The following is a 27,111-nucleotide window of genomic DNA, read 5'->3' on the forward strand; positions in this document are numbered from 1 at the left end:
AATGTTGGAAAACTAAGAATCAATACAACAATATAGAGGCAAGTCTCGGCATTTCTTTTTTTTTTTTTTTTCCTTTGTGCTCTTTTTTTATGTTCTTTTTTACAACTTCTCCGCAATAATTGGTTGTGCAATAAAGATCAATTTCTTAAGAATAAAGGTTGAAAAATTAAGAACCATTACTATAGTTTATAAATAAGCCTCAACCTTTGTTTCTTTTGGTGTTCTTTTTTCCTAATGTTCTTTCTTCAACCTCTCCTACAACATTAGTCGTAAAATACATTAGTTTTCCCAAAATAAGGCTTCAAAAACTAAAAACCATTATAATACTAAAAGGGTGGGATGCGTTTCCTTTTGTTTGGGTTCTTTTTTCTTGATGTTCCTTCTTCAACCTATATCTAGAGGCCAAATCTAATCTTCAGCTAACTCTACATTTAAAATCAGAAGCGTACTGTTCTATATAGTCAATATTCTCATCTCAAAGTTTTAGCTCTTGCAATATCAAAGTATATATTGTCAGTCATGCATTATCAACTTAGATTAGAGTCAAAATTGTGTTTAATTTCAGACAGTTTAAACCTCATATCCTAATTGTCCGATTATCACTGGCTAAAGTCAATATATGAGAATTAGTAGAATTCCGGCTCATACAATTCATAGATCTAGAATGACCTAGTAATGCCTCTATAAACTCTTGGGAGTCTTAATACAGTATGTAAACCTAAAGAAAAGACATAGAAAGCCATCAATTTACACTCATATTCAAGTGTCTCAACAGTCGTACAAATCAAGTTAAAGGAGAAATTCTTGCATAAAATAGGTCTATGATATAGAGGTAGGTTAAATAACAAAAGGAAAAATTGTAATAAGATTCCAAGAAATAAACATTTCCACAAAAAAGTCATCAAAAAGCAATTGAGAATTAGTAATAACAAGCTATGAGTAAGAAAGACAATAAGTTTCAACTGTTCACTTATCATTAAAAAATTTTAGTAATTATTTTTCTTATTTGAGACCTCATAATAATTCTTCGTCCAACAAATAATGAGTAACATGCAAGCAAGTCTACAAGTCACCTTAGAATTTTTCATAATTAGACCAAAATGAGGATGAATAGGATATAGTAATAATCTCCTAGGACTTGCACTCCCTTGCTAAACTTAGTCGTACCAGAAACAACAAAAGATCGTCATCTAAAGTTCAGTATTAAACTATGACTACCAAAATTGCAAATCTAATTTGCATGAACCTAGTTCTATAAAGGTAAAAGAAAAAAAGAAAAGAAAATCAACAGGAATTGGATCTAGCATCATGAGCTAATTTCTCATAACATACAATGCTTTGCATAGGATTGCCTCTAATAGGAGGATACCTTTACTTTGCCAAAAAAAAAAGATGAGAAAAGAAAGAGAAACAAGACTATAAGATGTGGTGTTTCAAAGAATTAAAATTTGATTAAGAACTACTACCTCCATCCTTAATATAAGGGTTTTTTTGACTTTTATTTTGGTCATAAATATAATATCTCAGTCCACTTTGTCTCTCATATTTATCTATTTTTTTTTCAAAATAGTCTTTGTAATAATAGTAATTCTAACTAATACATTTGATTAGTAAAGATATTTTAGAAAAGACACTATATATTTGTTATAAATAACTAATTTGATTAATTTTTTTAATTTACTCAAATTAATTAACTAACTCTTATATTAAAGACGGAAGGTAATATTAATTTGAGAGTACTAAAAACTGGTATAATATCAAATATTAGTTTGAGAGTACCAAAAACTAGTATAACATCAAATGTAATACCAAAAATGTTGGTTTAGAAAAAATAAATTTTTTAAATTTGAGTGACCATCAAACACAGTTTTAATGCTAGCTTCACCACACCCAATTGCTCCTTAACTTGTTCAGAATTGTAGCCGGATTAATGATGTTGATATTATAACAAATGCATTAAACCACGACGTAATATATTTATTAACAAATGTGAAGGAAATGATTTTCCAATTTCCAACCATAAAATTGATACCTATGAATCTTCACTTCCACTAGCAACAAAAAATTGCTTAATTCCCCCAAATCAAGATTTAACTATGAATCCGGTGCGCGTATGGTGAAATTATGGATTCCCCATACAATAAGCTGGATTGGACTTTTTTTCTTTTTCTTTGGCCAATGGATTGAACTTAATTTAAATAATTTTTAAATTATGAAATTATTAATTAGTGGAAAATATCAATCAAGTTAATTAGATAATAAATGATAAATTTAATTCATGTAACTGTTCATGGTGTGTACCCTTCAATCTGATATGATTAAATTCAGCCTGCAGGAAACTCATGCTTGAAGGACAATATAATATGCAAAGAAAAGGAAAATAAAAATTAATACACAATAAGAATTGAATCAAATAAATAAGTATTCTTGAATCAGTGGAAGGACTTTGTTCAACAAATACAAACAGAAAAACAATTATTAAAAAGTAAATAAAACAGAGTGATATATGACCAAAACTGCCCTGCCTCACAGTCACAAGACCAGGACGGAGCAAAACAAAAGGCCCACACTAAACATAATAACCGAAAACCCATATGCTGAAGTTGCACCCGATTCATCGCTTGCCGGACTCGCTTCCGGAGATGAACTCGCCGGCGCCATCACCGGTGAACTTCTGCTTGACGGAAGGGTTACTGGTGAGCCCGATGGTGTTTCCGAACTCGAAGGAATACTTGCAGAAGACTCAGGAGTTGCCGCGGTGGAAGGTCCCTCGGCCACTGGAGGAGCCCCGACTGGGCTGCTCACTGGAGTCGCCGCCGGGGTAGCCACAGGCGATGCAACCGTCGGCGAAGGAGAACGCGGGGATGAAACGGAGAAGACCCATTCGAAGACGGACTGGAAGCCGGAGACACCGAAGAAGGGGAGTTCGCGGAAGGGGTTGAAGCCGGCGACGAGGCAGACCCAGATGGAGAAATGGTCGGACTTGCCGAAGGCGGCGATAAAGCCGGAGACTTTGCAGGGGATTGCTTAGGAGACGGGGGAGATTTCTTCGGAGAAGACGCTGGAGAGGGCGGCAATGCCGTCCCCGGCGGGGCGGATTAGATGATGAGTTCGGTGAAGGAGAAGGTGCATTGTCTCCTTCTACAGAAACAGAAACGGAAGCAAACAGAGCAAGTACGAAGAGAAGAAGCAATCTATTCATCTTCAGACTATTTTGAGAGATGGAAGAAGTGGAAAGTAAACTAGGCAGAAATCTGCGGATTCGATGAAAGAAGTGACTTTGTGGGAAAAGAATGTTGGTCCGATGAAGATGTGTGCGAGGAAGAGATGACATATATAGAAAGAGGAGAGGGAGATGAGAGCGTTGTGATGCTTCGGAGCTTAGTATTGAAAAGAAATTTGACCGTTGCGGTGGTTCACCGGCATTTCCCGGTGAAGTAGCCGTTACTTGGGAGGATCAAAGAACAATAGGTTAAGGTTAATCTGACACCTTTTTCATTAAAAAATAAATCGGACCCCTTGGATTTGGCACAAACAATACTGATAAATGCGTCTCTGTTTTAGACTTGTTAATAAATTTTTCAATAAAAACTTAACAAACGCAAAATCTTTCAAAGAAATTTTTACATTAGTCTAATTAATAAGCCTAACATCAAAGATATAAAAAATTATACTTTTGAGTCCATTGTTAATCAGAATTCCTTGCCATTAATGAGTGAAATTAAAGGGAGGAGGAAAAAAATTTTAATGAGTTTGTTTTAAAAAATTGAAGAAGTGGGGTTATAAAATTTTAATAAAGAAAAAATTTAAGATAAAAAAGTAATTAAAATAATCAAAAATTTTAATCCCACTACTTTTAATTTTTTAAAATAAGCATATTAAAATTTTTTCTTTATCTTTCGTTTTCTTCTCATACCAAACAGACCTAATGATTGTTAAGAGGTGTCTTAGCAATTCCTGATTATTTAACATCATTGACTCAGTTTGAAAATTTTTTTAAAAGGTAAAATTTAACTCATCGGGTTGCTTATTTATTTGTTGGCCAAAAAAACAGAGAAAAAACTCATTGCTTATTTCTTCCCCCCAAAAATTTCGTAAATTTACAATGTGCCACTTATGGTGTGTCTACTGACAGATTGTTCCTGAGAGAAGTTTACTGAGAAGGCTACTCGTGATGTGTCATATTTTTGGTTTATCAACAAATTTTAACAAGGATAGAGATGTTGGGCTCTACAAATTGTTTTTGAGTTGGGCTGCCCATGATGGGATACCTAAGTCCAAGCAGGCCATGATAATCTAAAAATGCAAAGTGATGAATCACAACGCATATGGCAAGAGTTGGTGCATCTAGTATTGAGTGAGTTGGCTTATAAGTGATGAATTTGTCAGTTTGAATCTCTCCGCTGATATAAAAATCTCATTGATAAATGATTTGTAAATACCTTTATCAATACTTTCTAAGCCTGAATGCATGTCTTGATTCCAAAACATAACTCATCTAAACTTTTTTAATGAAAAAAAAGGCAGGAAAGAGAGGGTAAAAAAAAAAAAAGAACTAAGGAATGACAGCAACAAATCTGTAAAAGGCCAGAAGTTTAGAACCAGATACATCAAACGTCCTCATTGTTATATCCCTGTGTAATTGTGTTGCTAAAAACATACTACTACCTCTTGTGCTAAATAAAAAATGCTAGTTAGATATTCAATTTAGTTGTAAAAAAAACTAGCTAGAGATTCAATTTAGTTATAAATATAAGACTCATATCTACTTTATATCACATACTCCTTCGGTTCTAAATATAAGACCCATTTTGTAGTGTAATTTACACTATAAAATGGGTCTTATATTTAGGACGGGAGAAGTATTTATTTATTTTTCTCCAAAGTAGTCTATACGGTGATTGCATACGGTAAAAAGGTTCTATTTTAATACACATGATTAATAAGAATGTTTTAGGAAAGATATCACCCGTTTATTATAAAGAGTTAATTCAACTAATTTTTTTAATATTTACAAATTAGTTATCTAGCTCTCATATAAAAAATCCAAGGTAATAAATCATACAATAAAAGCCAGCAACATCCTCATTTGAAGCTCTGTCGGCATTTGAGTTCACGGGTTGGTGTGGAGGAACTTGGTCAAGGGAGAAGGTGGGGGCTATAACCTATAAGGTAATTTTGGACTCGTGAAAGGCTATTAGGAAGTAGGAACACAATCTCCAGCCAAAAAAGAAAAATCATTCCAAGAACCAACTGTTTTCTATTAGGACCCTCTGGAATGCTACTTCCCTCAAAATAATGGAATGGTCATCCTCAACAAAGGCAATCGTATGCACCAATCAAAGTAATATTGAGATTCCTAATTTGTTTCCTACTCAAAAGCATTATTGAGTAGGAATGTTCAACCAAACTGGTAGATATCATCATGGCATCTCAACTTGGCTTCATAGATCAAATGATATTGGACACTAAAGATCGAGGTTAAATCGTACATTGGCTCACTCTGTGTGTATAGAAGTATATATGCATGTTTTTTTTTTCCCAAAAAAACTTTTTGTAAACATTGATTTTGATTTTATCATGTTGTTTTTTTATGATACATTCGTGTGTAATGAGTTACCTTGATGATTTTCATGAAAATTCTCGATCTTTGCTAAACATTTTGAATTGATTTATTAACTTAATACTGTCAAAAACTTAAAAACAATGCACAAGTATTTATAATACTGGGGAATGCTATTTTTGTCTTGATACTATTTTCTCAAGGACTATATTTTTGTAGTTATGGTTTTGTCAATGAGTAATATTAATTTATTATTGTAATCTTTTACTCATTTTTTTGGATTAGGCTGCATTTGAATAGGCCAAACCTAATGCTTTAACATTACAAGTGAGAATCAAACCCATAGCCTAATTACTTACAAAGTATTTTCATGTTATTAAGTTTTAAGATCATTAGTCTTTATATATATTACTTTGAAGAAGAAACTATTCAAATTTATTTTGTTTAAATCCACAAAGCTTGAAACAAAGATAAACAATTTGTTTGGTTTAATAAAAGGAAAAAGGAAGAAGTATATTAATAATATCTAAAAAAATTTAAAAGGGAGAGTTAGGAGGTTCCTTAAGAGCATAATTCCTATTGTTCCCTTTAACCATGCATGTCTTAAGAAGCTATTTTTTTCCCCCCCTCAGGAGTAACAACCTTTTCATTAGGTTTCTATCATTAATAGTTGGTTAACCACTTTTATTGTCAAAAAAAATAAAATATGTTTATTATTAATCAAACCATGCTTTATTATCGAGAAAAAATGAATCCTAGATACGTATTTAAATAAACACAAATTTTTTAAAAATATTTTAATTTTTAAAATTAAAATAATATGAAACATAATTTGATTAAATTTTTTAAAAGCTTACACAAATCACTTCTATTTTTTCCCGTGAGCAAGTTGCATCTGAATTTTCAAGCGCAGGCATGTACATTGCCCTGACTTCAGCAAGAAGGGATAAGGGGCAAATAGCAAAATAAAGAAAGTAAGAGAAACAAAGGGAGCATACATTGAAAGAAAGGGGCACGCGAGCAATATCCCAAGAGTTGGCTTTTATGAAGGGAGAGAGAAGGTGAGAGAGAAAAGAACTGGGACATCGAATTTCGTCGCGAGATTCCAGATTAGGGTTTGTGAGTGTCTGACTCATTCGCACAGGTACCCTCTCGTCGTTTTCTCGTTAGCTGGTAAGATCTCGCACTCTCGCTGCACTGCTTAATCAACTATAAATGTTTCCTCTTGATTTATAAAAAAATCAAGAATTACTCGCTGCAATAGTATCATTATTCTGGGGGAAAGAAGAAGGCGAACGGGACGGGGAAGAGTGAAGAGAGTGCGATGGATGAAGGTGAGGGAGGGTACGGTGAGAGTGGGGATCCGATGGATCAGTTCCATCGCAATGAAGCGATATCAGCTGTAGCTGATGAGGGTTTTTTGGCCGAGGAGGACGACGATTACGAGGACCTTTACAACGACGTTAATGTTGGGGAAGGTTTTCTTCAGTCTTTAAGAAAGAACGACGATTCCGGGCTTCGGAATGAGGAGGTTGAGGAGAAAAAGACGCAATCAGCCGCCGTGCCGCCGGAAACTGGTGGTGTTTCTATCCCGGGTGTCGGTGTCGGTGGTGGTGGTGGTGGTACTGGCGGTGAGGCTGCCGCCGCGGGGTTATGGATGCTGCGTCTAGGGTTCCAGGGCGAGCAGATGGGATTCAAAATCAAGGGTTTAGAGGAAATGAGATGGTTGTGAAAGGTAGTGGTGGATCGGGTACCTCTATGGGTGTTGGAGGTGGGATGAGGGTTGAATTAGGGCAACAACCGGGCAAGTCGAATGAGATAGAGGAGCAGAGTGCTAATAACAGTGTGGTAGTACAAGGCATGGGGCAGCAACATCATGGTGGAGTTGTTGGGAACGTGGGGAATGAGAATTTGATGAGGCAAGGTGGTGGAGGAGGAAATCTCAATAGAACTGGTGGCAATGGGGTTGGGAATAATGGGAGTGGTGTCAATGTGGTCAACACTGGAGGAGGAGCTGCTATTCCTGGTGGTGGTGGAAGTGGCGGTGGGGGCACCATTTTATTTGTTGGTGATTTACACTGGTGGACTACTGATGCTGAGTTGGAGGCAGAACTTTGTAAGTATGGGCCAGTGAAGGAGGTGAAATTTTTTGATGAGAAGGCTAGTGGGAAATCAAAAGGGTATTGCCAGGTTGAGTTTTATGATCCTGCTGCTGCATCTGCCTGTAAAGAAGGAATGGCTGGGCATATGTTTAATGGGCGACCATGCGTTGTTGCTTTTGCTTCTCCTTTTACTGTCAAGAGAATGGGAGAGGCTCAGGTCAGCAGGAATCAACAGATGGCCCAATCTACTACTTCTCAGGCAAGGAGAGGACCTGCTGATTCAGGGGCTAAGACGGGTGGGAACAACATTACTACAGGTGGGAACTACCAAGGTGGAGATGGCAATCGAGGCTATGGGAGAGGTAACTGGGGGAGAGGGAATAATCCTGGTATGGGAAATAGGGGTCCTGTTAATCCAATGAGGAATAGAGGTGGTGGGATGGGGGGTAGAGGCATCATGGGTAATGGTGGCAATGGATTTGGACAAGGTATTGGTGCCACCCCGCCTCTGTTGCATCCTCAGTCAATGATGAATCAGGGTTTTGATCCTGCATTTGGAGGGCCTATGGGTAGAATGGGTGGCTATGGAGGCTTTCCAGGTGCTCCAACTCCTCCATTCTCTGGCATTTTGCCTTCATTCCCGGCAGTTGGAGGTGTTGGTTTGCCTGGAGTGGCACCTCATGTTAATCCAGCCTTTTTTGGAAGAGGGATGCCCATGAATGGTATGGGGATGATGCCCACTTCAACAGTTGATGGGCCTAATATGGGAATGTGGTCAGATCCAAGTATGGGTGGATGGGGTGCTGAAGAGCATGGTGGTGGGAGGGCTGGAGAGTCTAGTTATGGTGAGGAAGCTGCATCAGAACATCAGTATGGTGAGGTGAGTCATGATAGAGGTGGTTGGCCGAATGCCATGAGGGAAAAAGATAGAGGATCAGAAAGGGACTGGTCTGGCTCCTCTGAACGAAGGTACAAGGATGATAGAGATCCAGGATATGAGAGAGATGCACCTAGAGAAAAAGACATGGGGCAGGACCATGAGTGGTCTGAAAGAAGACACCGTGATGATAGAGAAGTAGGTCGTGAACGTGATAGGGAGCGTGACCGTGACCGTGAACGGTCTCGAGACCGTGACCGAGACCGTGATAGGGATCGTGAAAGAGACCGTGAACGTGATAGGTACAAGGAAGAAAGGGACAGATATGCTGACCATCATAGGTACAGAGATCGTGAAGCAGACCATGAGGATGAGTGGGAGCGGGGAAGGTCATCAAGGACTCACAGCAAATCAAGATTATCCCAAGAGGACGATCATCATTCTAGATCTAGGGATGCTGATTATGGGAAGAGGCGACGACTTACATCTGAGTAACTTAATATGATGTTTAATATTTTTAGTATTTTTGGGATAACTTTCCATTGAGGAAGAATAGAACAGAAGCTGAAAATTAAGGATTTGTCATGGTTGGATTGACTCTGGTTGCACTCCTCCAGTCCAGAAGTTGTTGAGCAGCTGTTTTGTTTCAATCTCTTGTTCTGTGTACCTCTCATCTGAAGCTTGCTTTTGTACTTCTGTGAGAAAGGTTTGTTCTAAGATTTCAGATTTATTCTTCATTCTTCAACTTGTTATTGTTTGTGATACTTTGTACATATCACGGGTAAATTATGCATTGGGCTGAGATAAGCATATGATATAGCTAATTTGGGTTAAATGCTTTTCTTTACTCTCCATCTGGCCCTTCTCCATCTCAATACTTAAATATAAATAGCGTGTCTAGTTTTGGTGGACTACTCCTTTGATGCAAGGCTGATTTAGCCAAAACTATTATTTTAACAACTGATAGCCGCAAACTAGAAGAAACTACTGTTATCTGTGTTTAAGCTTTTGTACTGTATTTACTGAGCATGGAAGTTGGTCGTGTTTTTAATACTGATTCTTTGATAAACAGATTTCTGTTTGTCTAATCTGAACGTGGAATCAAATAAGTGATGTGTGAGCCAAAGGCAACCTTAAAGTGGGCATAACTTGTTGGGGTATTATATATAGATTCAGTAAGAACCAAATATTAATTGATAGTGCATGTGATGGTTTTGAATATCCTGTTAAATTTGCCTTGTGTTATTTTATGTTTTTATCTGTACTCATGGTTCTAATAATCTTTTCTTGAAATTCTGCTTGAGTTTCTCTGGAATTTTTCTTTTCAATTTTCATATCCATAGCCTGCATAGAGTTTATGATCAAGCCTCCTTCATTCTGCTCATTACCACTTTTGCCTACATGATACTGGCATATGAGGTTGTGTGTATTGCTTTCATGCCTCTGCTGTTGATGTTGAAGATGTTGATGAGATAGTTTTAGCCCTGATTTCTGAAAGTGAATGAATAACCTCTGGTTTAGCCCAGACGGCTGTTGATTTCTTGGTTAAATGAAAATTATTATTATCATTCCACCAATAGCATTGCAGTTTTCAATAATTTTCTTTGGTTAATCAAGATAGAACCTATACGTGGATTCAGCCATGCATATATTTTAATCTTGTTCTGTAGCCATGATATGTATATTTCAAGCATTTCAGTGATTAAATGGGTTTTAGTATGCCACCTCAAAAAGCTTTGAGTAGTTTTCTTCTTAGTAAGAGAATTCAAGGAATGTATTTATGGATCTGGCTATTTCTATATTAAAACCTGGTTACGTAGCCTTAATATGTATATGCCATGCATATAAATGCAGCTGCCATCCCCCCTCCCAAAAAAAAAAAAAAAAAAAAGCTCCCTGCCCTAATAATTCACTCCCTCTCTTTCTTCACACTCTCTTTATTCAGCTTGATGTTTTAATATGTGTAGGGCACTACCTGCTGCTGATCTATTGCTGATTATATGTTATATATGTGAGTGAATTTAGTTATCTTTTTGTTCATGTAGCAATGGTTAAAATTTTGGAGTAGAAGTTACAGGTTTTGGTGATAAACTTAAAATTTGAGATTACATAAACTTAAAGGCAATTGATATTTTAGAATTGCTTGCTTTATAATGTTTGAGTTTATTTAACATTATGTTTTTTCGGTGTAATGTATGGAAAATCTGTCTGATTTTTTCCTACACGGAATATCTAACTGCATGGTTTTGCTTAGGACTCTGTTTGAGATTTGAGACACAGTTTTATAACTTCGCTTTATTCAGAAATAATGTAGCTGAAAATGAGTTTTTGGGCGTGGGGATGAAATTTTGGCTTTTACAATTGAGGAAAAAAATTAGAATACATATTCGAGCTTGCTTTGATGGCATGGAATTGTAGAAACATGAGGGGTTGTGCATTAGGCGAAAAGAACGACTTTTAGATCTGATGACTGCTGTTTTACCAAGCAGGGAGGACAGTATTTCTTCTTACTTTTATGTGAAATGTACCGTTGTAGCCTATTCTTAATGTCTTCTGAATTCCAACCGTTGTTGTGGGTTTCTCTGTTATTTAGGGACAATTGTATTGGGAAAGGAAGCTGTTCATTCAATCTCAGTCTTGCTTCGGAGATCAAGTGGACCTTGTTGAGTGTCGAAGAGACAAGTCATGACAATCCATTGCCTACATTGAAAAGTGGAACATTTGCTATGAAGTTATTAGCTTTTGTTTTGGATTTATGTTTAGTTCAAATGATAAACCAACGTTGTTGTATTGGGTTGAACTTATGGAAGTTTGAAATGTGGTAGACTATTTTGAACTTTAATGTATGACATGTGGTAGACTATTTAGAACTATTTGTATGATTGATGTATTAGGATTTAGCTGAGGATGTTTGTAATGTGCCTTTTCTGATTTGCTGGCTGTTGTATCATTTCTTCCCAGTTGTTGTGTTTTACCCCCAACCTTTGTTAGTATACCACACGGATGAGCATGCGATTTTTGTATACGATGTAGAGGGCTAACCATTCAATTTTTGTAATCATTCATAACCAGAGAACTGTACATCCTGTCATGTATATATTGATGTAATTTTTTCACGATATATTCCTTTTGTCCAGTCTTTCTTTAGTTCTGTCCTATGGTTTTATCTTGTATACTGTAGTAAAAGAGAGTCTCAGCTGTTGTTTAGACTGGAGAGCAAATTTATTATGTTGCTACTCTTCATTTTTGGTGTTTTGTACCAGGACGGTTTCTTGAAGAGAATTTGTTTTTGTGTATTTAGGAAAAGTTATTGTAGTAGTTGTATTCAAACTTAACATGTACGGTAAGCTTTCCAAGTGATCAGTCAGGTGATGATGATCTGTTAAGGGGGGGGGGGGGAATTCACGTGTTTTGTTTTTATTCGTGGATTAAATACTTGGGATCTTTATCTAAGTCAGATCTTTCATGATCATGTTATTCCCTTCTAAGGACTATGTTTTTTTCTCTCTTTATACAAGATTTACTCTTCATCTCCTTGGTTTTTCTGAATCTGCTTTCCTGATTTGAAATTTTGAATGGTTTTTTCGATGGACAAGCACGTGTATGTATGAATTGATTTTCTTTAGAAATCCAAGCGTTTATGAAGTTGTGTGGTGATATTTTGCTGAACTTAAGCGGCGATGATCTATATGCATTCAGATTGTGCTATATGGATGAGTTAGTTTTTAGTGGGGGCATTTGGCCGGATTGTTCATTCATTGGAAATGTTATTGTAGCTGTTTTAATCACTTGAGTTTCGGCGATTTGACTGGTCCAATAAGTGCTTGTTGTATTCAGTTATATTTGCGTATTTCTATCATTCTTCTTTCTGTCACAAATGTCTCCCATGTTCATTGAGACTGAATGCGTGGTGTGCTGATTGACTGAGCTGTAGCTGGAAAAAAAAAAAAAAAAACAGGACCATTGCCGTGTAGCTAGTAAAGTGTGTTGTATTTTGCATTGACCTAGCATATTATAAATATAATGCGTTTGAATATGCTGTATGGTAATTGGTAAGCCTATGGCTTGCCGTGGTGGTATAATTTGATGGAGATAGCTCATTTGAATTTTTTTTTTGGTATTCGTTTTTTTAATTGTTTGTTTTATTTATAAATTATAATTGTAATTTACCCATTTTGGTTATTTATGTAAGATCTATTTTGTCAATTTTTTTCTTCAAATTAATCCTATCAAGTATTGATATTTCCTCGACAATAATATAGTAAGAGAGAGGGGGAGGAAGTCAAGGAAGGTGATAAAGGTGTTTTAGAAAGAACATATTCCTTGAATGTTTAATGTGAACGTATTTAAGTAATTTGATTAAATTAAAAAAATTAGGTAAGTAAGTTAATTATAAGAAATATGATGTATTTTCTAACCATCATAATCATGTTTTTTAATATTCTTACTCTTTTTTCTACTTGGTTATAGTGAAAAAAGTATTAATAGCGATAATTTATAAAAAATTTATAAATATGATAAATGGGTATTGTACTGAAACAAATTTAACAATTAAGTCCAACATTAAGAGGATGATTGGATAAAAATCAAATTATGATTTTAAAAGTGATTTTATGATATACCAAGTAAATATATAAAAAAAATTTGTTTGATTTGCAAAATAAAGTATTCTTTTAAAAGTACTTTTGATGTGTTCTAAGCAGCCTCTAAGAACTAAAGAAGTATCATATTGCCTAATTTAACTAATATTTTTTATTTATTTTATATGAAAGACATATGAGTCTTATATTAGTGGTTTAACGCATGTGAGATCACCCAGGTTAGCATTTACGTGACTTCCGTGCAAAACTCAAGCAAGCGATTTAGGATACGCACGTTTGATGCATAGGTCAGCATTTTTTCCCCGTCATTCACACCTCACGTAACCGTTATCCAGGGTTTGAAATGTTAACCTCGCGATTAATTCTGTCTTAGCAAAAGTGCTTGGTGTTTATTGGGTCGTGAGATTTTGACATGTATATATGGGTTAGGATTCTAAGGATTCTAGCTTATCAAATTTCAGACTTTTTTCGACCAGAGAACGAGAGAGAGAATAACGATGTCTGGCCTATATGTTTGGTAAATCAATTTTACTTTTGCGCAATCTAAAACTCAGCCTCGTATCTGAAATGGAGGCATCCTGTGATTCCTAGGATTTTCTGCAAGTGAAGTCTTTTGCAAATATAGTAATGCATAAATGTACTTCCATTATGTCCCAATTGGAATGGGGACAACTATTAGATTTGTTCTCGTCCTTCTTGAATCTCCATTTTAGAAGGTGTTTGGATAGAATCAAAATCATGATTTTAAAAATGCTTTTATAGTATACGAAATAAATATGTGTAAGAATTTATCTTGATTTACGAAAAAATATTTCTGAGAAGCACTTTTTATGGTGCCCAAATACCCTCTTAGTCCCCATTTATTTAGCCCAATGTGCATGCATAGTTTTGACCCAAAATATGACACACCCTTGTTGTGTTTCCGGACATTTACTTACAAGAGAAACTATAATTCACCGAGGGTTGAGTCTAGCGTCTAGTGGAAAGGATTAGTTTTTCACAACTTGACGAACTAAAGTCGAATCCCCACTAGAAGAAGTGCCCTCATTTAGTAGATTGTTATATCTGACTAATTTGAATTTGAATAAACTATTTCATCCGTGTAATTCGATTATTTATTTGTATAAACCGGAAGGAATATTAATATTTTACATTATCTCCAGCTTTCCATCGTAACCTTGTATGAGAAATAAATTTAAAAAAATCGAAGCATAAAGATCATCAAAGAACACTAACACAAGTACAGAAGTTCTGGGCTTCCGGCTAAGGTTAATTCTTCAAAAAAGAGGAAGCAGTATTTGTTCAACACGAGAATTACAGGGAGGAACTATTAAAGATCTTTTTGTCTTTACATAATAATGCCAAATCACCCTAACACATTAGAATCAGTCTTAATACACTTTCTCAAACTGACGGATTTATTAATCATTGGATTCTCTCTCTGTTTTTTTTCCCACTTTATTTCTGATTTTAATCTAATGATTAATAAATTTATCAATCAAAGAAGGCACTAAATAACTTAGAGCAATCCTAAAATCTAGGCTAGTATTAGGATATTATAAGCTACTGGTTCACACCTTTGATCTATCTGGGTCTGCCCGAATTAGATCCAGGACCCGGATAAGTTGGCCCGCTCTTACCCATAGCAGGACCACCACTAACGCCCATTTGATGAAAGCCACCAGATCCGTACACGTGTCCTTGATGCATCATCATTCCCATTCCACCTCCGCTACCCCCGTACACCCCGCCACTGCCGTCAAAAGCACTAATGGAAGCGCCACCTCCTTCCTTGTCACGCGCCGCCACCACGCTCTTCTCTCCCTCCATTTCCCTGAACCTCTGCAAGTAAATCTTGAGTGGCTCCACGTAGTCCTCAAATCCCAGCGTGGTCATCGCCCAGAGTAAGTCGTCCCCGTTGATGGTCTTCCGCTTCTCCCTCTGGCACTTATCGGAGGCCTCTCCGGTGATGAAGCTGATGAACTCCGATACGCACTCTTGCACTGTCTCCTTCGCGTCCTTTGAGATCTTCGCATTCGCCGGAAGCGCCTTCTTCATGATCCTGCTCACGTTCGCTATAGGTAGGAACCGGTCCTGCTCTCGCGGCGACAATTCGCTGCTGTTTGCATTGGCTCCCGTGTTCTGCGCCCCTCCGGAATCGTTATCCGAGTCCGCCATCGTCGTCTCAACCCAATCGGACTCGAATCAGTTCGATTCAGCGTAAAACCTTACCACCAAGTCAGCTTGTGGAGTTCGTGAACTGCGCAATTCGAGTTGAGTTCTAGCCCAGTCAACAGCTGATGGACCGAGAAAACCAGTTGAGGATATTCGAAATCGAAGAAAGTTCGGGATGAATTACAAATGCGAAGCAGCTCTGGATCAGTTGACCGGGGAAGATCGAAGTTGACGTGAAAGGAATTCTCAACGAATTTGAGAGGGAATCTGCAGCGACAGAGAGCTGAAGCAGTGGTGTTGGAAGGCAATATAAGAGGTAGCAGGATAATTAGGACGGAAAACGTGGGGCGGTGAGGGAGGGGACGCCGGCGATCGGAGCCGGCGGGGGGAGTGAAGTAATAGAGTTGAGTGAAAGGGAGTGAGCAGAGTCCGTCGGATTAGGGGATTAATAAGGCATTAGGTGGAGGACACGTGGAGGGAGGAGAAGCGTAATGAGTCGATAAGGGTGAGGAGGATGCAGAGACGATTTTTGAAGCGTCCTGTGGAGGGAACTGAACCATCTGGACCATTGAATTGCCATCTCCCACTCCCACCTTTATGCTTCAGCTATTGCTCCCCCCATCTTTATAACATCCTTCTTAACACGTTCTCAAAAGTTTTGAAATTTATTAATTTTTCCTTCAAATTTAATTTTTTTAATTTTATCCTTATTTAATATACATGTTTTACTTAAAAAAAAATTTAAAAAGTAATAATGTTAAATTAAAGATAAAATTATACGTTCATATAATAAATTTATTAGAATAATTTATGTTAAGAATCAAACATTATCTCTATGCATACAACTTTTTCAACCAAGAATGCTTGTTATCAATTTAAGGTTGCCATCATAAATTGATGAGGGAATGAAAAGTACTTTTTTTTTTCTTTTTGGCTTTTCGGCTTTTCTTCCCTATTCTCCATGTTGAACCATAGATGATAAGTCACCAAAAAAAAAAAAATCTGTCTTGCACTTCTTTGTAATTTTAGTTTTTACCACGTTATTGTTATTTCTAAATTTTCCTTTTTAGGATTAGTTCTTATAATGTAGAATATCTTAGCTACTGTTCTTTCTAAACCTTTAATTATTCAATATTCAATGATATAAAACCTGTTGATCCATTAAATCATAGACCTAGAGGCTATAGCTTCGAAGGTTTAATGGAGTTTCCTCTCCAACTTTCCCAACCTCGTACCACACTCAAATGAATCAAGAAGTGGTTCAAAGATAATTATAATATTGTTCCAAATAGATATTTACTTAATGACCGTCCAACTTATCCATATAGACTTAATTAATTAATTAATTCATTCATTAACACAGAAAAGACAATCTAATCACTTGAGGAGATATATGGGACTTTTTAGGCACTCATTAAAAATGGTGGCACTAGTTATGTAGTTAGTGGTCACATGCATAGTGACTTTGCATCCAAGCAACTTGAATGGCGCCAAAAACAACACTATTAAACCATTATTAGTGTACTAAGTGGTTCACCCACCAAAAGGGTCCTAGTTTTAATTTCTATATTGATGTGATTTGATAAAGTGATATTATTTATTGGCTATTTTTTTATTATTATTATTTCTGAAAGAAAAAGAACCTTGCTATCAAAAGCATTAATGTATCCAAATTCAGGTGGATTGACTTGAAACACAGGAGCTATTAGGAAGGGATAATTAGTCAATCCTCAGTGATATCCATGTAATTTGAACATCATCTTACACTAATCTTGGGCCCCATTGATCATTAACCTGGTTGATTTGACTCAACATAAAATCTCACCCAATGTGGGGCTCACAAATAAAGGGCAATTGCCTTGGTGCCCCACTTGTTTGAGTGGATGAATGAGTCAACTGGAATCTTCTACATTTGTTCCACTAGTCCATGCCTTAAATAAAAATTTCACAAGCATATTTTTATAATAAGATCCATATATATCTTTATTATTAAATTGATCCATTACTCATTCATTATTTGATATCACCATTGTGAGGAAACATCTTGGTTTAGTTGCAGAGTTACCCCCTTAGGTAAGCCAATGAAGAGAGCCAACAAGGATGCAAGAGATGATTTTACGACAGCCTGCGAGCAAAGACAGATCAGGATAAAGCATATAGTGCGCGCGTGGGGGAGAGAATGAAATACTAGTACTATGTCACTCCAATACAAATGGTTTTGATATCACAAGGTAATTACTTTGAAGTCAAATACTTTATTAAACTGGACAAGCTTGTTGAAACCTGTGTTTGTCAGCAGTTACATGAACGATAGGTACAATCTGTTGATGTACACAAGAAGCTGCATCCTGACAGCCACCAAAAGCTTACACTAAATTTTGACAAAGATTGGAAGCTAAAGATAAATTACAGTCGCTTTTACTATGCAAAAGACTAACTACCACGGGAAACCCAACAGTGGTTAAAATTACATTGCTATTACGCCTATCTCCAAACAGTCAAATGGGATTCTCAGTCATGCTTTAACCGCCGGTGCAATAGGCTGGGTTTCATCTTTCTCAGCATCTTCCTCTCCATCTTCATCATCGGCCGCATCAGCCAGTTTTGTGAGCTCTTCCTGAATCATGACCTTTATATCTGCTTTCTTTGGGGTGAGATCCACATTAAACCGCTTAGCTGAAAACCAAGTCACAGAACTTGTAAGGCACAAAAGGCGCCTTTTAATCCAATTCTTAATTTCAATTCATGAACTACAGTTATCTTAGGTCATGGAACTCTTAGTCGCCCTCCAGGTCCTCATAATTAAATATCTCAGATAATTCATCATTCCAGGACAGGTTCTCCGGGATATCAAGTGATACAGATTACAAAATTATTCATGATTGATTAATGATCAGTGATTAATTGGTTCATGTCAAAAGTCCAGAGTCCAAACCACAAAAAAGCAAACAAAAATGAACCATCTGATAAATGTAACCGATAAATGGCACTCACCTAATTGCTTCAGAATGTCGGTAAATGTTGCCTGCAAAAGAGAATTGTTTTAATTCAGGGCAACATATCAGTACTTGGCACGCAGAGAGAGGGCGGGGGTGGAAGTTCATTAAATTGCTACAAATTTCCAGCTCAAAACAATCTTCAATGATGACAAAGCATGCAAATCTAGTAACAGCAATGCAGATCACCAATGTTACACCTCACCTTGTGGATTCCGCTAGCAACAGTGAAGAAACCATGCATGTCAAACCAATGCATGGTCTTACAAATGCATGCGTCCTCTGCTTTAAAGGCATGTACTCAAGTATTAAGCCATTTGTCTAGCTAAATGACAAATATCATGTTCACAACTAATTTATCATTTATCAAATATTCTAATCAGAAAAGGCAGGCACAAGAGCATTTAGGTATCCACTCTTAATCCATACACTTCTAGCGGGAGATGTCGCTATAAGTAAATATTTCAATTTGCTACTACCCCTATCGGAGATGAGGCTACTAGTCAAGGGTTTGCACAAGCAGTTATGTAAAATGTTGACACTGCCCCAACTAGCAATCAAGCAATAAATCAACTCAAAATAATATTCATTTTCTAGAACAAGCAGAGTTATATGAAGCAAGATATGTTCAGCTTAATGGTTGAATTACACTCAGTTATTCATTTTCTAGAGCAAGACCTGACGCAAGATATGTTCAACTTAATGGTTGAATTACACTCAGTTTCAAATCAGCATCTTACCGTATTGAAGTCAACTTCTTTAAGGATTTCACACGTTGCATCTCGCAACTGTTCGTCACTGGGGATCAACTTCTCTTTGTTCTTGCCCTTTCCCTTAAGTACCTTTTCTGCTTAAATATGAACAGATGGGTGTTTCATTACATACATGGGTTAAAAGCAATTGACACTAAACTAGTATTTTTTTTTTTCAAATATTAATCCGATTAATTCGGTTTGGGTACATCTTATAGTTTGCTAAAATATAAAATCTACACAAATTGGGACACTTCTAAAATTTTGGTGAAAGAAAAGAAAGCTTATGATATTTACCAGTTTTCTCTTTGGAAGATGACTTTGCCAGAGTTGAAGGCTTCTGCTTTTCCTCTTTTTCATTCTTTTTCTTCCTTGAAAAGACCTTTGGACTTCCATCACTATCATCAGCAACTTTGGACTGGATCGGTGCTGATTTCTTAGGTGCTCTCTTAGTTGTTGAACGAGATTTATTAGTAAAAGTGACTTTCGTGGCTTTAGCTTTTGCGGAAGATTCTTTTTTCAGGGATGATGCTTTGGTAGTCTTCTTTGGTTTTTCCTCATCTTCAGATTCATTACCAGAATCACTTTTCTCCTCACTTGCAGAATTCTCTGGCCTCTCATCCTCCGATTTATCAGGAACACCATTTTCATTCTCCTCATTTTCTTCATCTTCTTTCTCTTCCTTCTCTTCTTCCTCTGACTCATCTTCAGTATCAGAAGTACTCTTCATCTCCTCCACAGCTGAAGAATCCTCTTTTTTCTTCCGACTCTGAAGAATACAGTGTAAAATTGAGGATGGCAGGCTTTTTGAGACATTAAAAAATTGAAATATTACGAAAGATGAGTTCAGACTTCAGAATTAAAACAGATGCAAAAAAACCATGTGGTTTTGTCTGTCCTCTTTTCTGTCAGGCTAACCAATACTGACACATTAATTCACATCAACAGGCTTCTCTGCACAATAGGATTCATATTGCACAAATTGAAATATATGTATAAGATCATCACGAGTACAACTATACAATACTATCCACAAAAACACGATAAGGTGCTCAGAAGTCATGTAGAAATTTACAAATGATGCAAGTGTCGCAGTGTAAAGTGGGCATAACCAGAGGATGTGGGGAAACGCCAAGTCTGAGGGCATACAGGCCTAACATCAAAATTAGCATCAATATCAAAATGAATTATAAAGAGCCACACAATCCACAAGCTTTGAATAATGCAGCTCATCTCACTAGTCAACTCAAAAGGCCTAGGAAGCCATTTTTCGTCATCTGGCTTATAAATAGTGACCCTTCTGAGCTGTGTCCTCTACTCATCTTCACGTTTTTATTTGGCTCCTTTTATCAAACTCCATGCCACCTTTTATTATGAGCTTTTACTTCAGGAAATTTTTCTCCTTTCTAATTTCTTCAGCATATCATCCATCTCATGCACCATATGGGGAGGGAAAAAATCCAATTTTACAGCATAAAACTAATTTCTTATAAGCAAAGTTACAGTATAGTGCTGCTTCAGACACAATTCATGCTCTAGCGGTTAAAGAATGAAATAGCACCTTAGCAGAGCGCTTTGAAGTTGTGATCCAGGATGCCGATGAACCTCTTTTCTCAACCCGTGAGCGCTTTTTGCCCCTATTTGGCTGTTAACCAGTGAAAATTAAGTATTATGAATATGTTACACCCGAAACACAGGTCTTTCGGGGGGGGGGGGGAGCATAATTTCAGGAGAGAAAAAAATTTATGAGAGAATATAATATACAAACCTTCTCTTTTTCTGCAAGTAGGACTGTTGTTGTAGCATGAGGAGCCACCAAAAATTCCATTAGCTTCGTAATAATATCTTCCTGCATATGTAGGTAAATATTAGCCCATGAATCAACACAAACAACTTAAAAAGGTAGAAATGCTGCTATAAGCAGCTTGAAGTCATAATACAAGCATGAGCATATCTGTTATCTGTAAACAACAAAACCCATTTCTTGTGAAGGTGCAAAATTTCATTAATGAAAAGTGCATCAGCAATGCTAAACCACCAAACCTTTCTGGTTGCTGCCTTGTTAACTTGTATATCAAGCACATCGCAGAATTCCAATAACTTTTCTTTGTTACACTTGTCAAATTTTTCTTTTACTTTCATTTGTTGCTTTTCCTGCAATGACAAATTTTGGAATATTGAAGCTTGGGCAACCACGGACATTGGGCAAAAAAAGATAGCAAAGGATAGAAAGAAAGCACATGATTTAGTAAACAAGCCGATAAAGCCACTACTTTGTTACATATGTTATGGTTGCTTGTTAGAAGAACTGATTTTCACGCTCCAAGAGAATAATTACCTCATTTTCATGCCACACGAAACCTGAAAACCTTAATATATTACTCTTAATTTGAGGAGCCTGCAAAAAGAAAAAAAAAGGAATCACTTGGTAGCAAGATGACTACAGAATGTAAGAATAATTTTGAACTGTCAAACCATGCACTGCCCCTCATACTCATTTATAGAAGTGACGCAACATAGTTACTACATTACTACATTAAATAAACAATCAATGTGGATCATGTCAAAATATTGCACTGGAAACACACGCAGTTCATATATAGCAGGGCCTACCTTCCCTCTCCTTCCAAAAAGGATGGTATGGAGCAACCTGAAGGTCTCGTCAGGCTTCCTTCTAGATAATTTAAATGCCACTAAAACACAAAAAAAAAAGGGGGGGGAAAAAAGAGATGGTCATGAAGTTAGTAGTCATCCAGGATAATACAAAACATATATCGAACTCTCAAGGGACTCCCCACGTGCCCAGTGACTAAGAACATTCAGCAGACCTTGAATAGGTTATTAACACATCTGGCATCATGTTTATAAGCTATAAGGATGCTTTATTTAAGTTCATAATCATTTAGCAATCTCAATATATAGTTGCCTGCCATGGGCTGTGTTTGGGATTAAATTTTAAGCTATTTAATTCATTGCTGAGAGACATGTACAATAAGGATGCAACACAAACTAGACATAATTTTTAGGGGGAACCACTCTAGAATTACTATTAAAGCCCAAAATTGATACTGGCTGCACCAAATGTTTTGGGGCTCCGTAATTGTAGCCTAGTATGGGTAGGTACTTAAGTGGGATCCCCAGTCCCCCAAGAGCTATCTACTGAGCAAAGAAATCCAACCCGCCTAAATATCTTATAAGGCAACCCATATTATTCAATAAGGGACTTAGGGGTATCTCATAGTTCCTAAGACCATAAATTGACTCCCCATGGAGCGCCAACATCCCAATGGCTGCACTCTATCTTGGGAAGATATAAGTATGAATTTAAAAGTTGGCTCAAATAAGTCTCATGGCATAGATTCTATCATGGTGGTAGCGGACAAACTCTAAATGCAACCATGTTGAATTTTACTGTGTCCGGCTGGTTTGTTGCTTTGCTGTATTTAACCAGCTATTTTGTGCTGTTATTTAACAATTGTTTGGAAAAAAAATTATCATCAAGACCGGGAACAATGTGAATTAAAGTTCATATCTAAGGAAATAATGTATTAGGTTTACTTCTGCCGGATAAAATGAACAGAGGGGAAAAACAATTTAAGCACAGGGAGGCACCATACCGTTTGGTATATCTTTCAAAGGTGTACCACGGCCCTGCAATTTCAGAGGTATATCTTAAACACAATAGGTTTTAACAGAATACATTAAAATCATAACATTTCAATAGGGAAAAAGGACTGAATCAATACCTTTTCAATGTGAAATTCTTTGGATGCATCTTTTTCATATGATGTCACCAACCTCTCCACTGATTTTCTTTCACGTACTGGGCGATCAATAGCAGGAGTCCTTGGCTCCACTGACATTTTCTTCCTTTTATTTTTCACTTTCTTCTCATCACTCTTCCCCCTTGCATGCTTTTTAGATCCTTTCTTAACTTCATTATCTTTTTCCCCATCTCTTGGCTCATCAATGCCATCCTTGCTCTCTTTCTCCTCATCCTCACCCTCCTTGACCTGCTCAGGTTCCTCCTTCTTAGTGGTCTCCTCCTTGATGTTGGGAGAAGCCTCTTCTTCCATTGCGTCAATTTTGGAGTTCTCAGCTGCTTCTTTCTCTTTCACTTCTCCACTTTCCTTAGTTTCCTTAACCACTGTCTCTTCGTCCAATTTTCCAACCACAGATCCATTTTCATCCCTCTTATCTTCTACTTCTTTTATATCACCATCTTTCTTACCCTCTTCCATCTCTTTAACATCATCTTTCTTATTCTCTTCTACTTCTTTTGTGTCGTCATCTTTCCTATCCTCTTCCACTTCCTCCACACCATCATCTTTCTTATCCTTTTCCACTTCTTTTACACCATCATCTTTCTCATCTCCTACCTGCTTCACATCATCAACTTTCTTATGCTCCTCCATTTCCTTCACACCATCCTTTTTCAAGTCTTTAATTCCATTATTTTCCAAGACTTTTCTTCCATCAGCTTCCAGGTCATTCTTCTCATTAATGCCATCTACTGTTTTCTCTGGCAAGCCATTACCATTGGAATCATTCTTATTGGAAGCTTCATTCACTGTTCCCTCCTCACTCATACTGATCTTATTCTAGCAACAATATGCAATAAATGATTCTTCCTATACACTCCACTACACCGAGCCGCTGACCTTGCCAAATTGGACAACCGAAGCCTGCTGATATTAAATAAAATAGGGATTTAGTCAAAATACGCTAACATCGTTATAGCCATGCACAATGATTTCCCAGACAACACATACGAATTGCACCAGAAATTGGAAAAGCATTTCAACCAGGTAACGAACTGATAATTGAAAAAGGAGGAGCAGAATTAAAGCCTCCTGTTCTAAGAGCGGCTGGCGAAAAAGTAGAAGGAAGGATTCACTAAGGCCCTAATTCCAAGGTCAACAGCAGAAACAGCACTCTTCAGCTGAGAAGAAACAAAAAACTGAGGGTGGACAAGGTACTGAAGATGTATGAATTTCGTGGTGCACAAGTTCTTGAAAAACCCATCTGAGCCAGAACAAGAGTAGCCACAAACAGTTAAATCAAAACGGTATTCTCAACAATCTTAAGGTTGGAAATTAGCAAACTCAAATTCGTTATCCCGTCCACCAAACAGAAAAAAGTACTCAATTTCAACCCAGACAATCAAATATGAAGAAATAGAGCTATAATTATCAAAAGAAGTTCCCTCCTGAGCCCTAAGGCTCCCACCACCAACAATTCAAACCAAACGAGAACATGAAAAACCAGGGACAAAACAATTGCTGAAAACACTGAGGCAAAGAAGAAAAGAGCAATTCAAGGGTTGAAGCATACAGATTCGAAGCATTGAATTGAAACAAGAACATACCTTTGAAGTCTCGCTGGAACAGAGAGTATAATAAGTTTATCTCACTATAACATATCTCGGTCACGATCCCATTCGCTCAATGCCACTCTCTCAGAGTCGTGGAGGTTATTTCCGACAATGTACACAGTTCGGACTTCAAATGCGGATTTTAAATGCAGTTAACTGCCACGGTGGACGTGTGCGTCGCAGCAATCCGGAACGGCAACGAAATCAACGGTTGGTATTTGTTGTTTCTGGGTACGTGGGCGATCGACGGTTGAGATTTGTTGAAGCGGTAAAGTTATATTCTTTTGATTAATACACACTTGTTGTGTCGTGTACACGTGGCGGCCTTCAAGGGACGCCTGTGGGGCCCATTTGAGATGCTTGTTTTTTAAAACTTTTATTAAAGTGAACACGGCGGTGTCTTTTTCTTCGTGTATGTAATCCAGAAGAAATCTTTTACATATTTATCTTGTTAAGGCATATGAAGCTTTTTATTTTTTATTCATTTTTTTTGCCAACAGAGATTTTTACTTTTTTCCAACGAGCGTGTAAAGCTCATCCAAGGGATATTTTCTACAAATTTAAGTTTGTTTTAATACTACTTCTGATTTTTCAAGATTTTTCTTGTATTAATTTATAAATTTGAAAAGAGTTGAGGTCTAAATTTGTATTAAAAGTTTTTGCTCAAAAACATTGATAGCTTAAAATTATAGCAACCTTACACCCAACTGATAAAAATGTTATCGGTCAACGTTAATCTCTTAAATTTAAAAGATAATATTATTATGATTTTAAATTTTCAGGTCAAGTATGCATATAAAAGTTTTTTTTTTTGAATGCTTAACGCTCACGAATAAAAGGTTATAAGACAAATTTACATATTAATTTTTTAAAAAAAATAAAATATTATTTTTATATAATAAATTAAATTATTTTTATTGTCCATAAAACAGTGAAATCAGCAGTATTAGTTGGGCTTACAAGTAGTTTCCCCCCCCCCCAAAAAATGTAAAAAATCTTACATTTCTATGCCATGTTAATCTCTTCCTTTTTCTTTTGTCTATATTGTATTTTCATCATATCCTGTTTACATATTTTTATTATTCTAATTATCAAATTAACTTCAAATTTTTGCATGAATAATAAGTTCATAAATAAAATAAGTGTTTAAATGAACTATTATTAAAACCAGTTATCACATGTTTGCCACATGGATAACAATTTTTTAAATAATGAATTCTTTTCTTCATTCTCGATTTTTTTTTTTTTTGTCAACGAGCGCCCACACTTTTCCTTGAAAATGGCGGGAGAATATGGTGGAGGTGTTGCTCAGTCTTGTCAACTCTATAGTTTATGATTAATTAATAAAGATGAAGAAATCAATCAAAATAATGATAGTCTCAGCATTTATGCATATAACTTAATTAAGAAAAGAAGTTTATTTTTTATCCTCAGTCCTTCAGGGAACATAATCTTTGTTATCAACGGTTTTTTTTTTTAATAATGCCTACCAAAAATTGTCTGTCATATGAATTGGAAGAATCATTTAAAATAGTAGTGAAAAATAAACATTTTTTGTAGTTATTTTTATTTATAAGTGTTATTTAATGCAAATTTTGAAGTCCTGATATGTCATTTTTTTTCCATTGAAAATGACAATATTTTAACGTCAATATTGTTGCCAGGATATTTTCATTAGATTTTTAGCTTTTTTTTTATATTTTATTTTTCTTTCTTCTCTGTCGGTGACAGGGATTTTCATAGTCTGGTTGTCTGCGTGTAGCGTAATAAACTGATTATTTTAAATGATAATATTTTTATTATGATTTTGACTGTGCTATAATATCTTCATGGCATGCGTCTCTATATGTGTAAAAACTAATTTTTAATAATTGCTCGTTTTATAAACTTACCAAATAAGTATGTCCCATGAACTTATATGAGCTGGAAATTGCTGTTTAAACATCAACAAATGTCTAGGATTTAGGCATTATCTCAGATAATAAAAGATTAGGTAAAGTGTAAGCATAAGGTTCAAAATTCCTTCATGGAAAAGAAACAAAGTTAAACATCAATCGTCAATCAATGTATCATATAATAAAATTAAATTTGATGTGACTGTGAAATTATTTTAGATTTATTATGGTCTTTTGTCTTTGTTTTTTTTTTTTTTCTCCCTTCTAAAATATTAGGCCCTATGCAAATAATAACACTCATATAATTAATTTAGTATAGTACTCTTCCGGTCCTAAATATAAGACCTTTATATATATAAATCTTATATTTAAGACCAAAAGAATACTATTTTTAAATTTATTTGCCTTCTTATAATTCTTTTTCCTCTGAGCAATTGCACAAGGCAGTGTTAGTTTTATTTTTAACTAAAAATTATAAAGGGGGAATTGCTAAGTATAGAACTATGGGTCAAATCCATTGGATTGTGTTGGACTGAACAAAAAGCAGTGGGCTTCCGGCCCACAGTATTTGCACCAGGGCTGTCCTTTTTCTTTTTTGAATATATATATATATATAAAACAGATTTTTTGGATTATATAGACAACAGTTATAGTTTTTGTAACTTATTTTTGTTGTTGTTGTTGTTATTATTTATAACCATTTTACTATCTTATAGATCCTTTGATATAATTGTTTTCATAATAAGAACTATCAATCTAATTGTTAACTATTTTTT

General features: G+C 36.1%; 3 protein-coding genes across 5 annotated transcripts; 1 reads left to right on the forward strand and 2 right to left on the reverse strand.

Moving 5' to 3' along the window:
• Positions 1 to 6,689: 6,689 nt before the first annotated feature.
• On the forward strand, positions 6,690 to 11,565 carry LOC114752299 (uncharacterized PE-PGRS family protein PE_PGRS54-like). 2 transcript variants are annotated; one of them, XM_028941034.1, is made up of 3 exons: positions 6,690 to 7,194; positions 7,248 to 9,248; positions 11,136 to 11,565. In XM_028941034.1, exons 1-2 carry the CDS (start codon positions 6,888 to 6,890, stop codon positions 9,035 to 9,037), a joined length of 2,097 nt encoding a protein of 698 aa, XP_028796867.1. In that variant the 5' UTR covers positions 6,690 to 6,887; the 3' UTR covers positions 9,038 to 9,248; positions 11,136 to 11,565. The 2 variants fall into 2 exon arrangements, with proteins under 2 accessions (XP_028796867.1, XP_028796866.1); XM_028941033.1 differs by adding an exon at positions 10,510 to 10,553 and having other exon boundaries at positions 7,190 to 9,248.
• Positions 11,566 to 14,370: 2,805 nt separating this feature from the next.
• Positions 14,371 to 15,773, reverse strand: LOC114752300 (nuclear transcription factor Y subunit B-3-like). Its single transcript, XM_028941035.1, has one exon. The coding sequence runs from the start codon at positions 15,319 to 15,321 to the stop codon at positions 14,728 to 14,730; it is 594 nt and encodes a 197-aa protein (XP_028796868.1). The 5' UTR covers positions 15,322 to 15,773; the 3' UTR covers positions 14,371 to 14,727.
• Positions 15,774 to 17,553: 1,780 nt separating this feature from the next.
• Positions 17,554 to 24,545, reverse strand: LOC114752297 (protein DEK-like). 2 transcript variants are annotated; one of them, XM_028941030.1, is made up of 12 exons: positions 24,435 to 24,545; positions 22,813 to 23,754; positions 22,684 to 22,717; positions 21,680 to 21,759; positions 21,405 to 21,464; positions 21,110 to 21,220; positions 20,835 to 20,915; positions 20,628 to 20,711; positions 19,364 to 19,835; positions 19,055 to 19,161; positions 18,313 to 18,343; positions 17,554 to 17,994 (listed from the first exon to the last, which is right to left on the reverse strand). In XM_028941030.1, exons 2-12 carry the CDS (start codon positions 23,653 to 23,655, stop codon positions 17,834 to 17,836), a joined length of 2,064 nt encoding a protein of 687 aa, XP_028796863.1. In that variant the 5' UTR covers positions 23,656 to 23,754; positions 24,435 to 24,545; the 3' UTR covers positions 17,554 to 17,833. The 2 variants fall into 2 exon arrangements, with proteins under 2 accessions (XP_028796863.1, XP_028796864.1); XM_028941031.1 differs by having other exon boundaries at positions 22,813 to 23,751; positions 24,435 to 24,535.
• Positions 24,546 to 27,111: the final 2,566 nt, after the last annotated feature.

The sequence above is a fragment of the Neltuma alba genome, unplaced genomic scaffold (genome assembly GCF_004799145.2).
Source record: "Neltuma alba isolate B1F8T4 unplaced genomic scaffold, ASM479914v2 tig00007324_pilon, whole genome shotgun sequence".
In the NCBI taxonomy this organism is placed as follows: Eukaryota; Viridiplantae; Streptophyta; class Magnoliopsida; order Fabales; family Fabaceae; genus Neltuma; species Neltuma alba.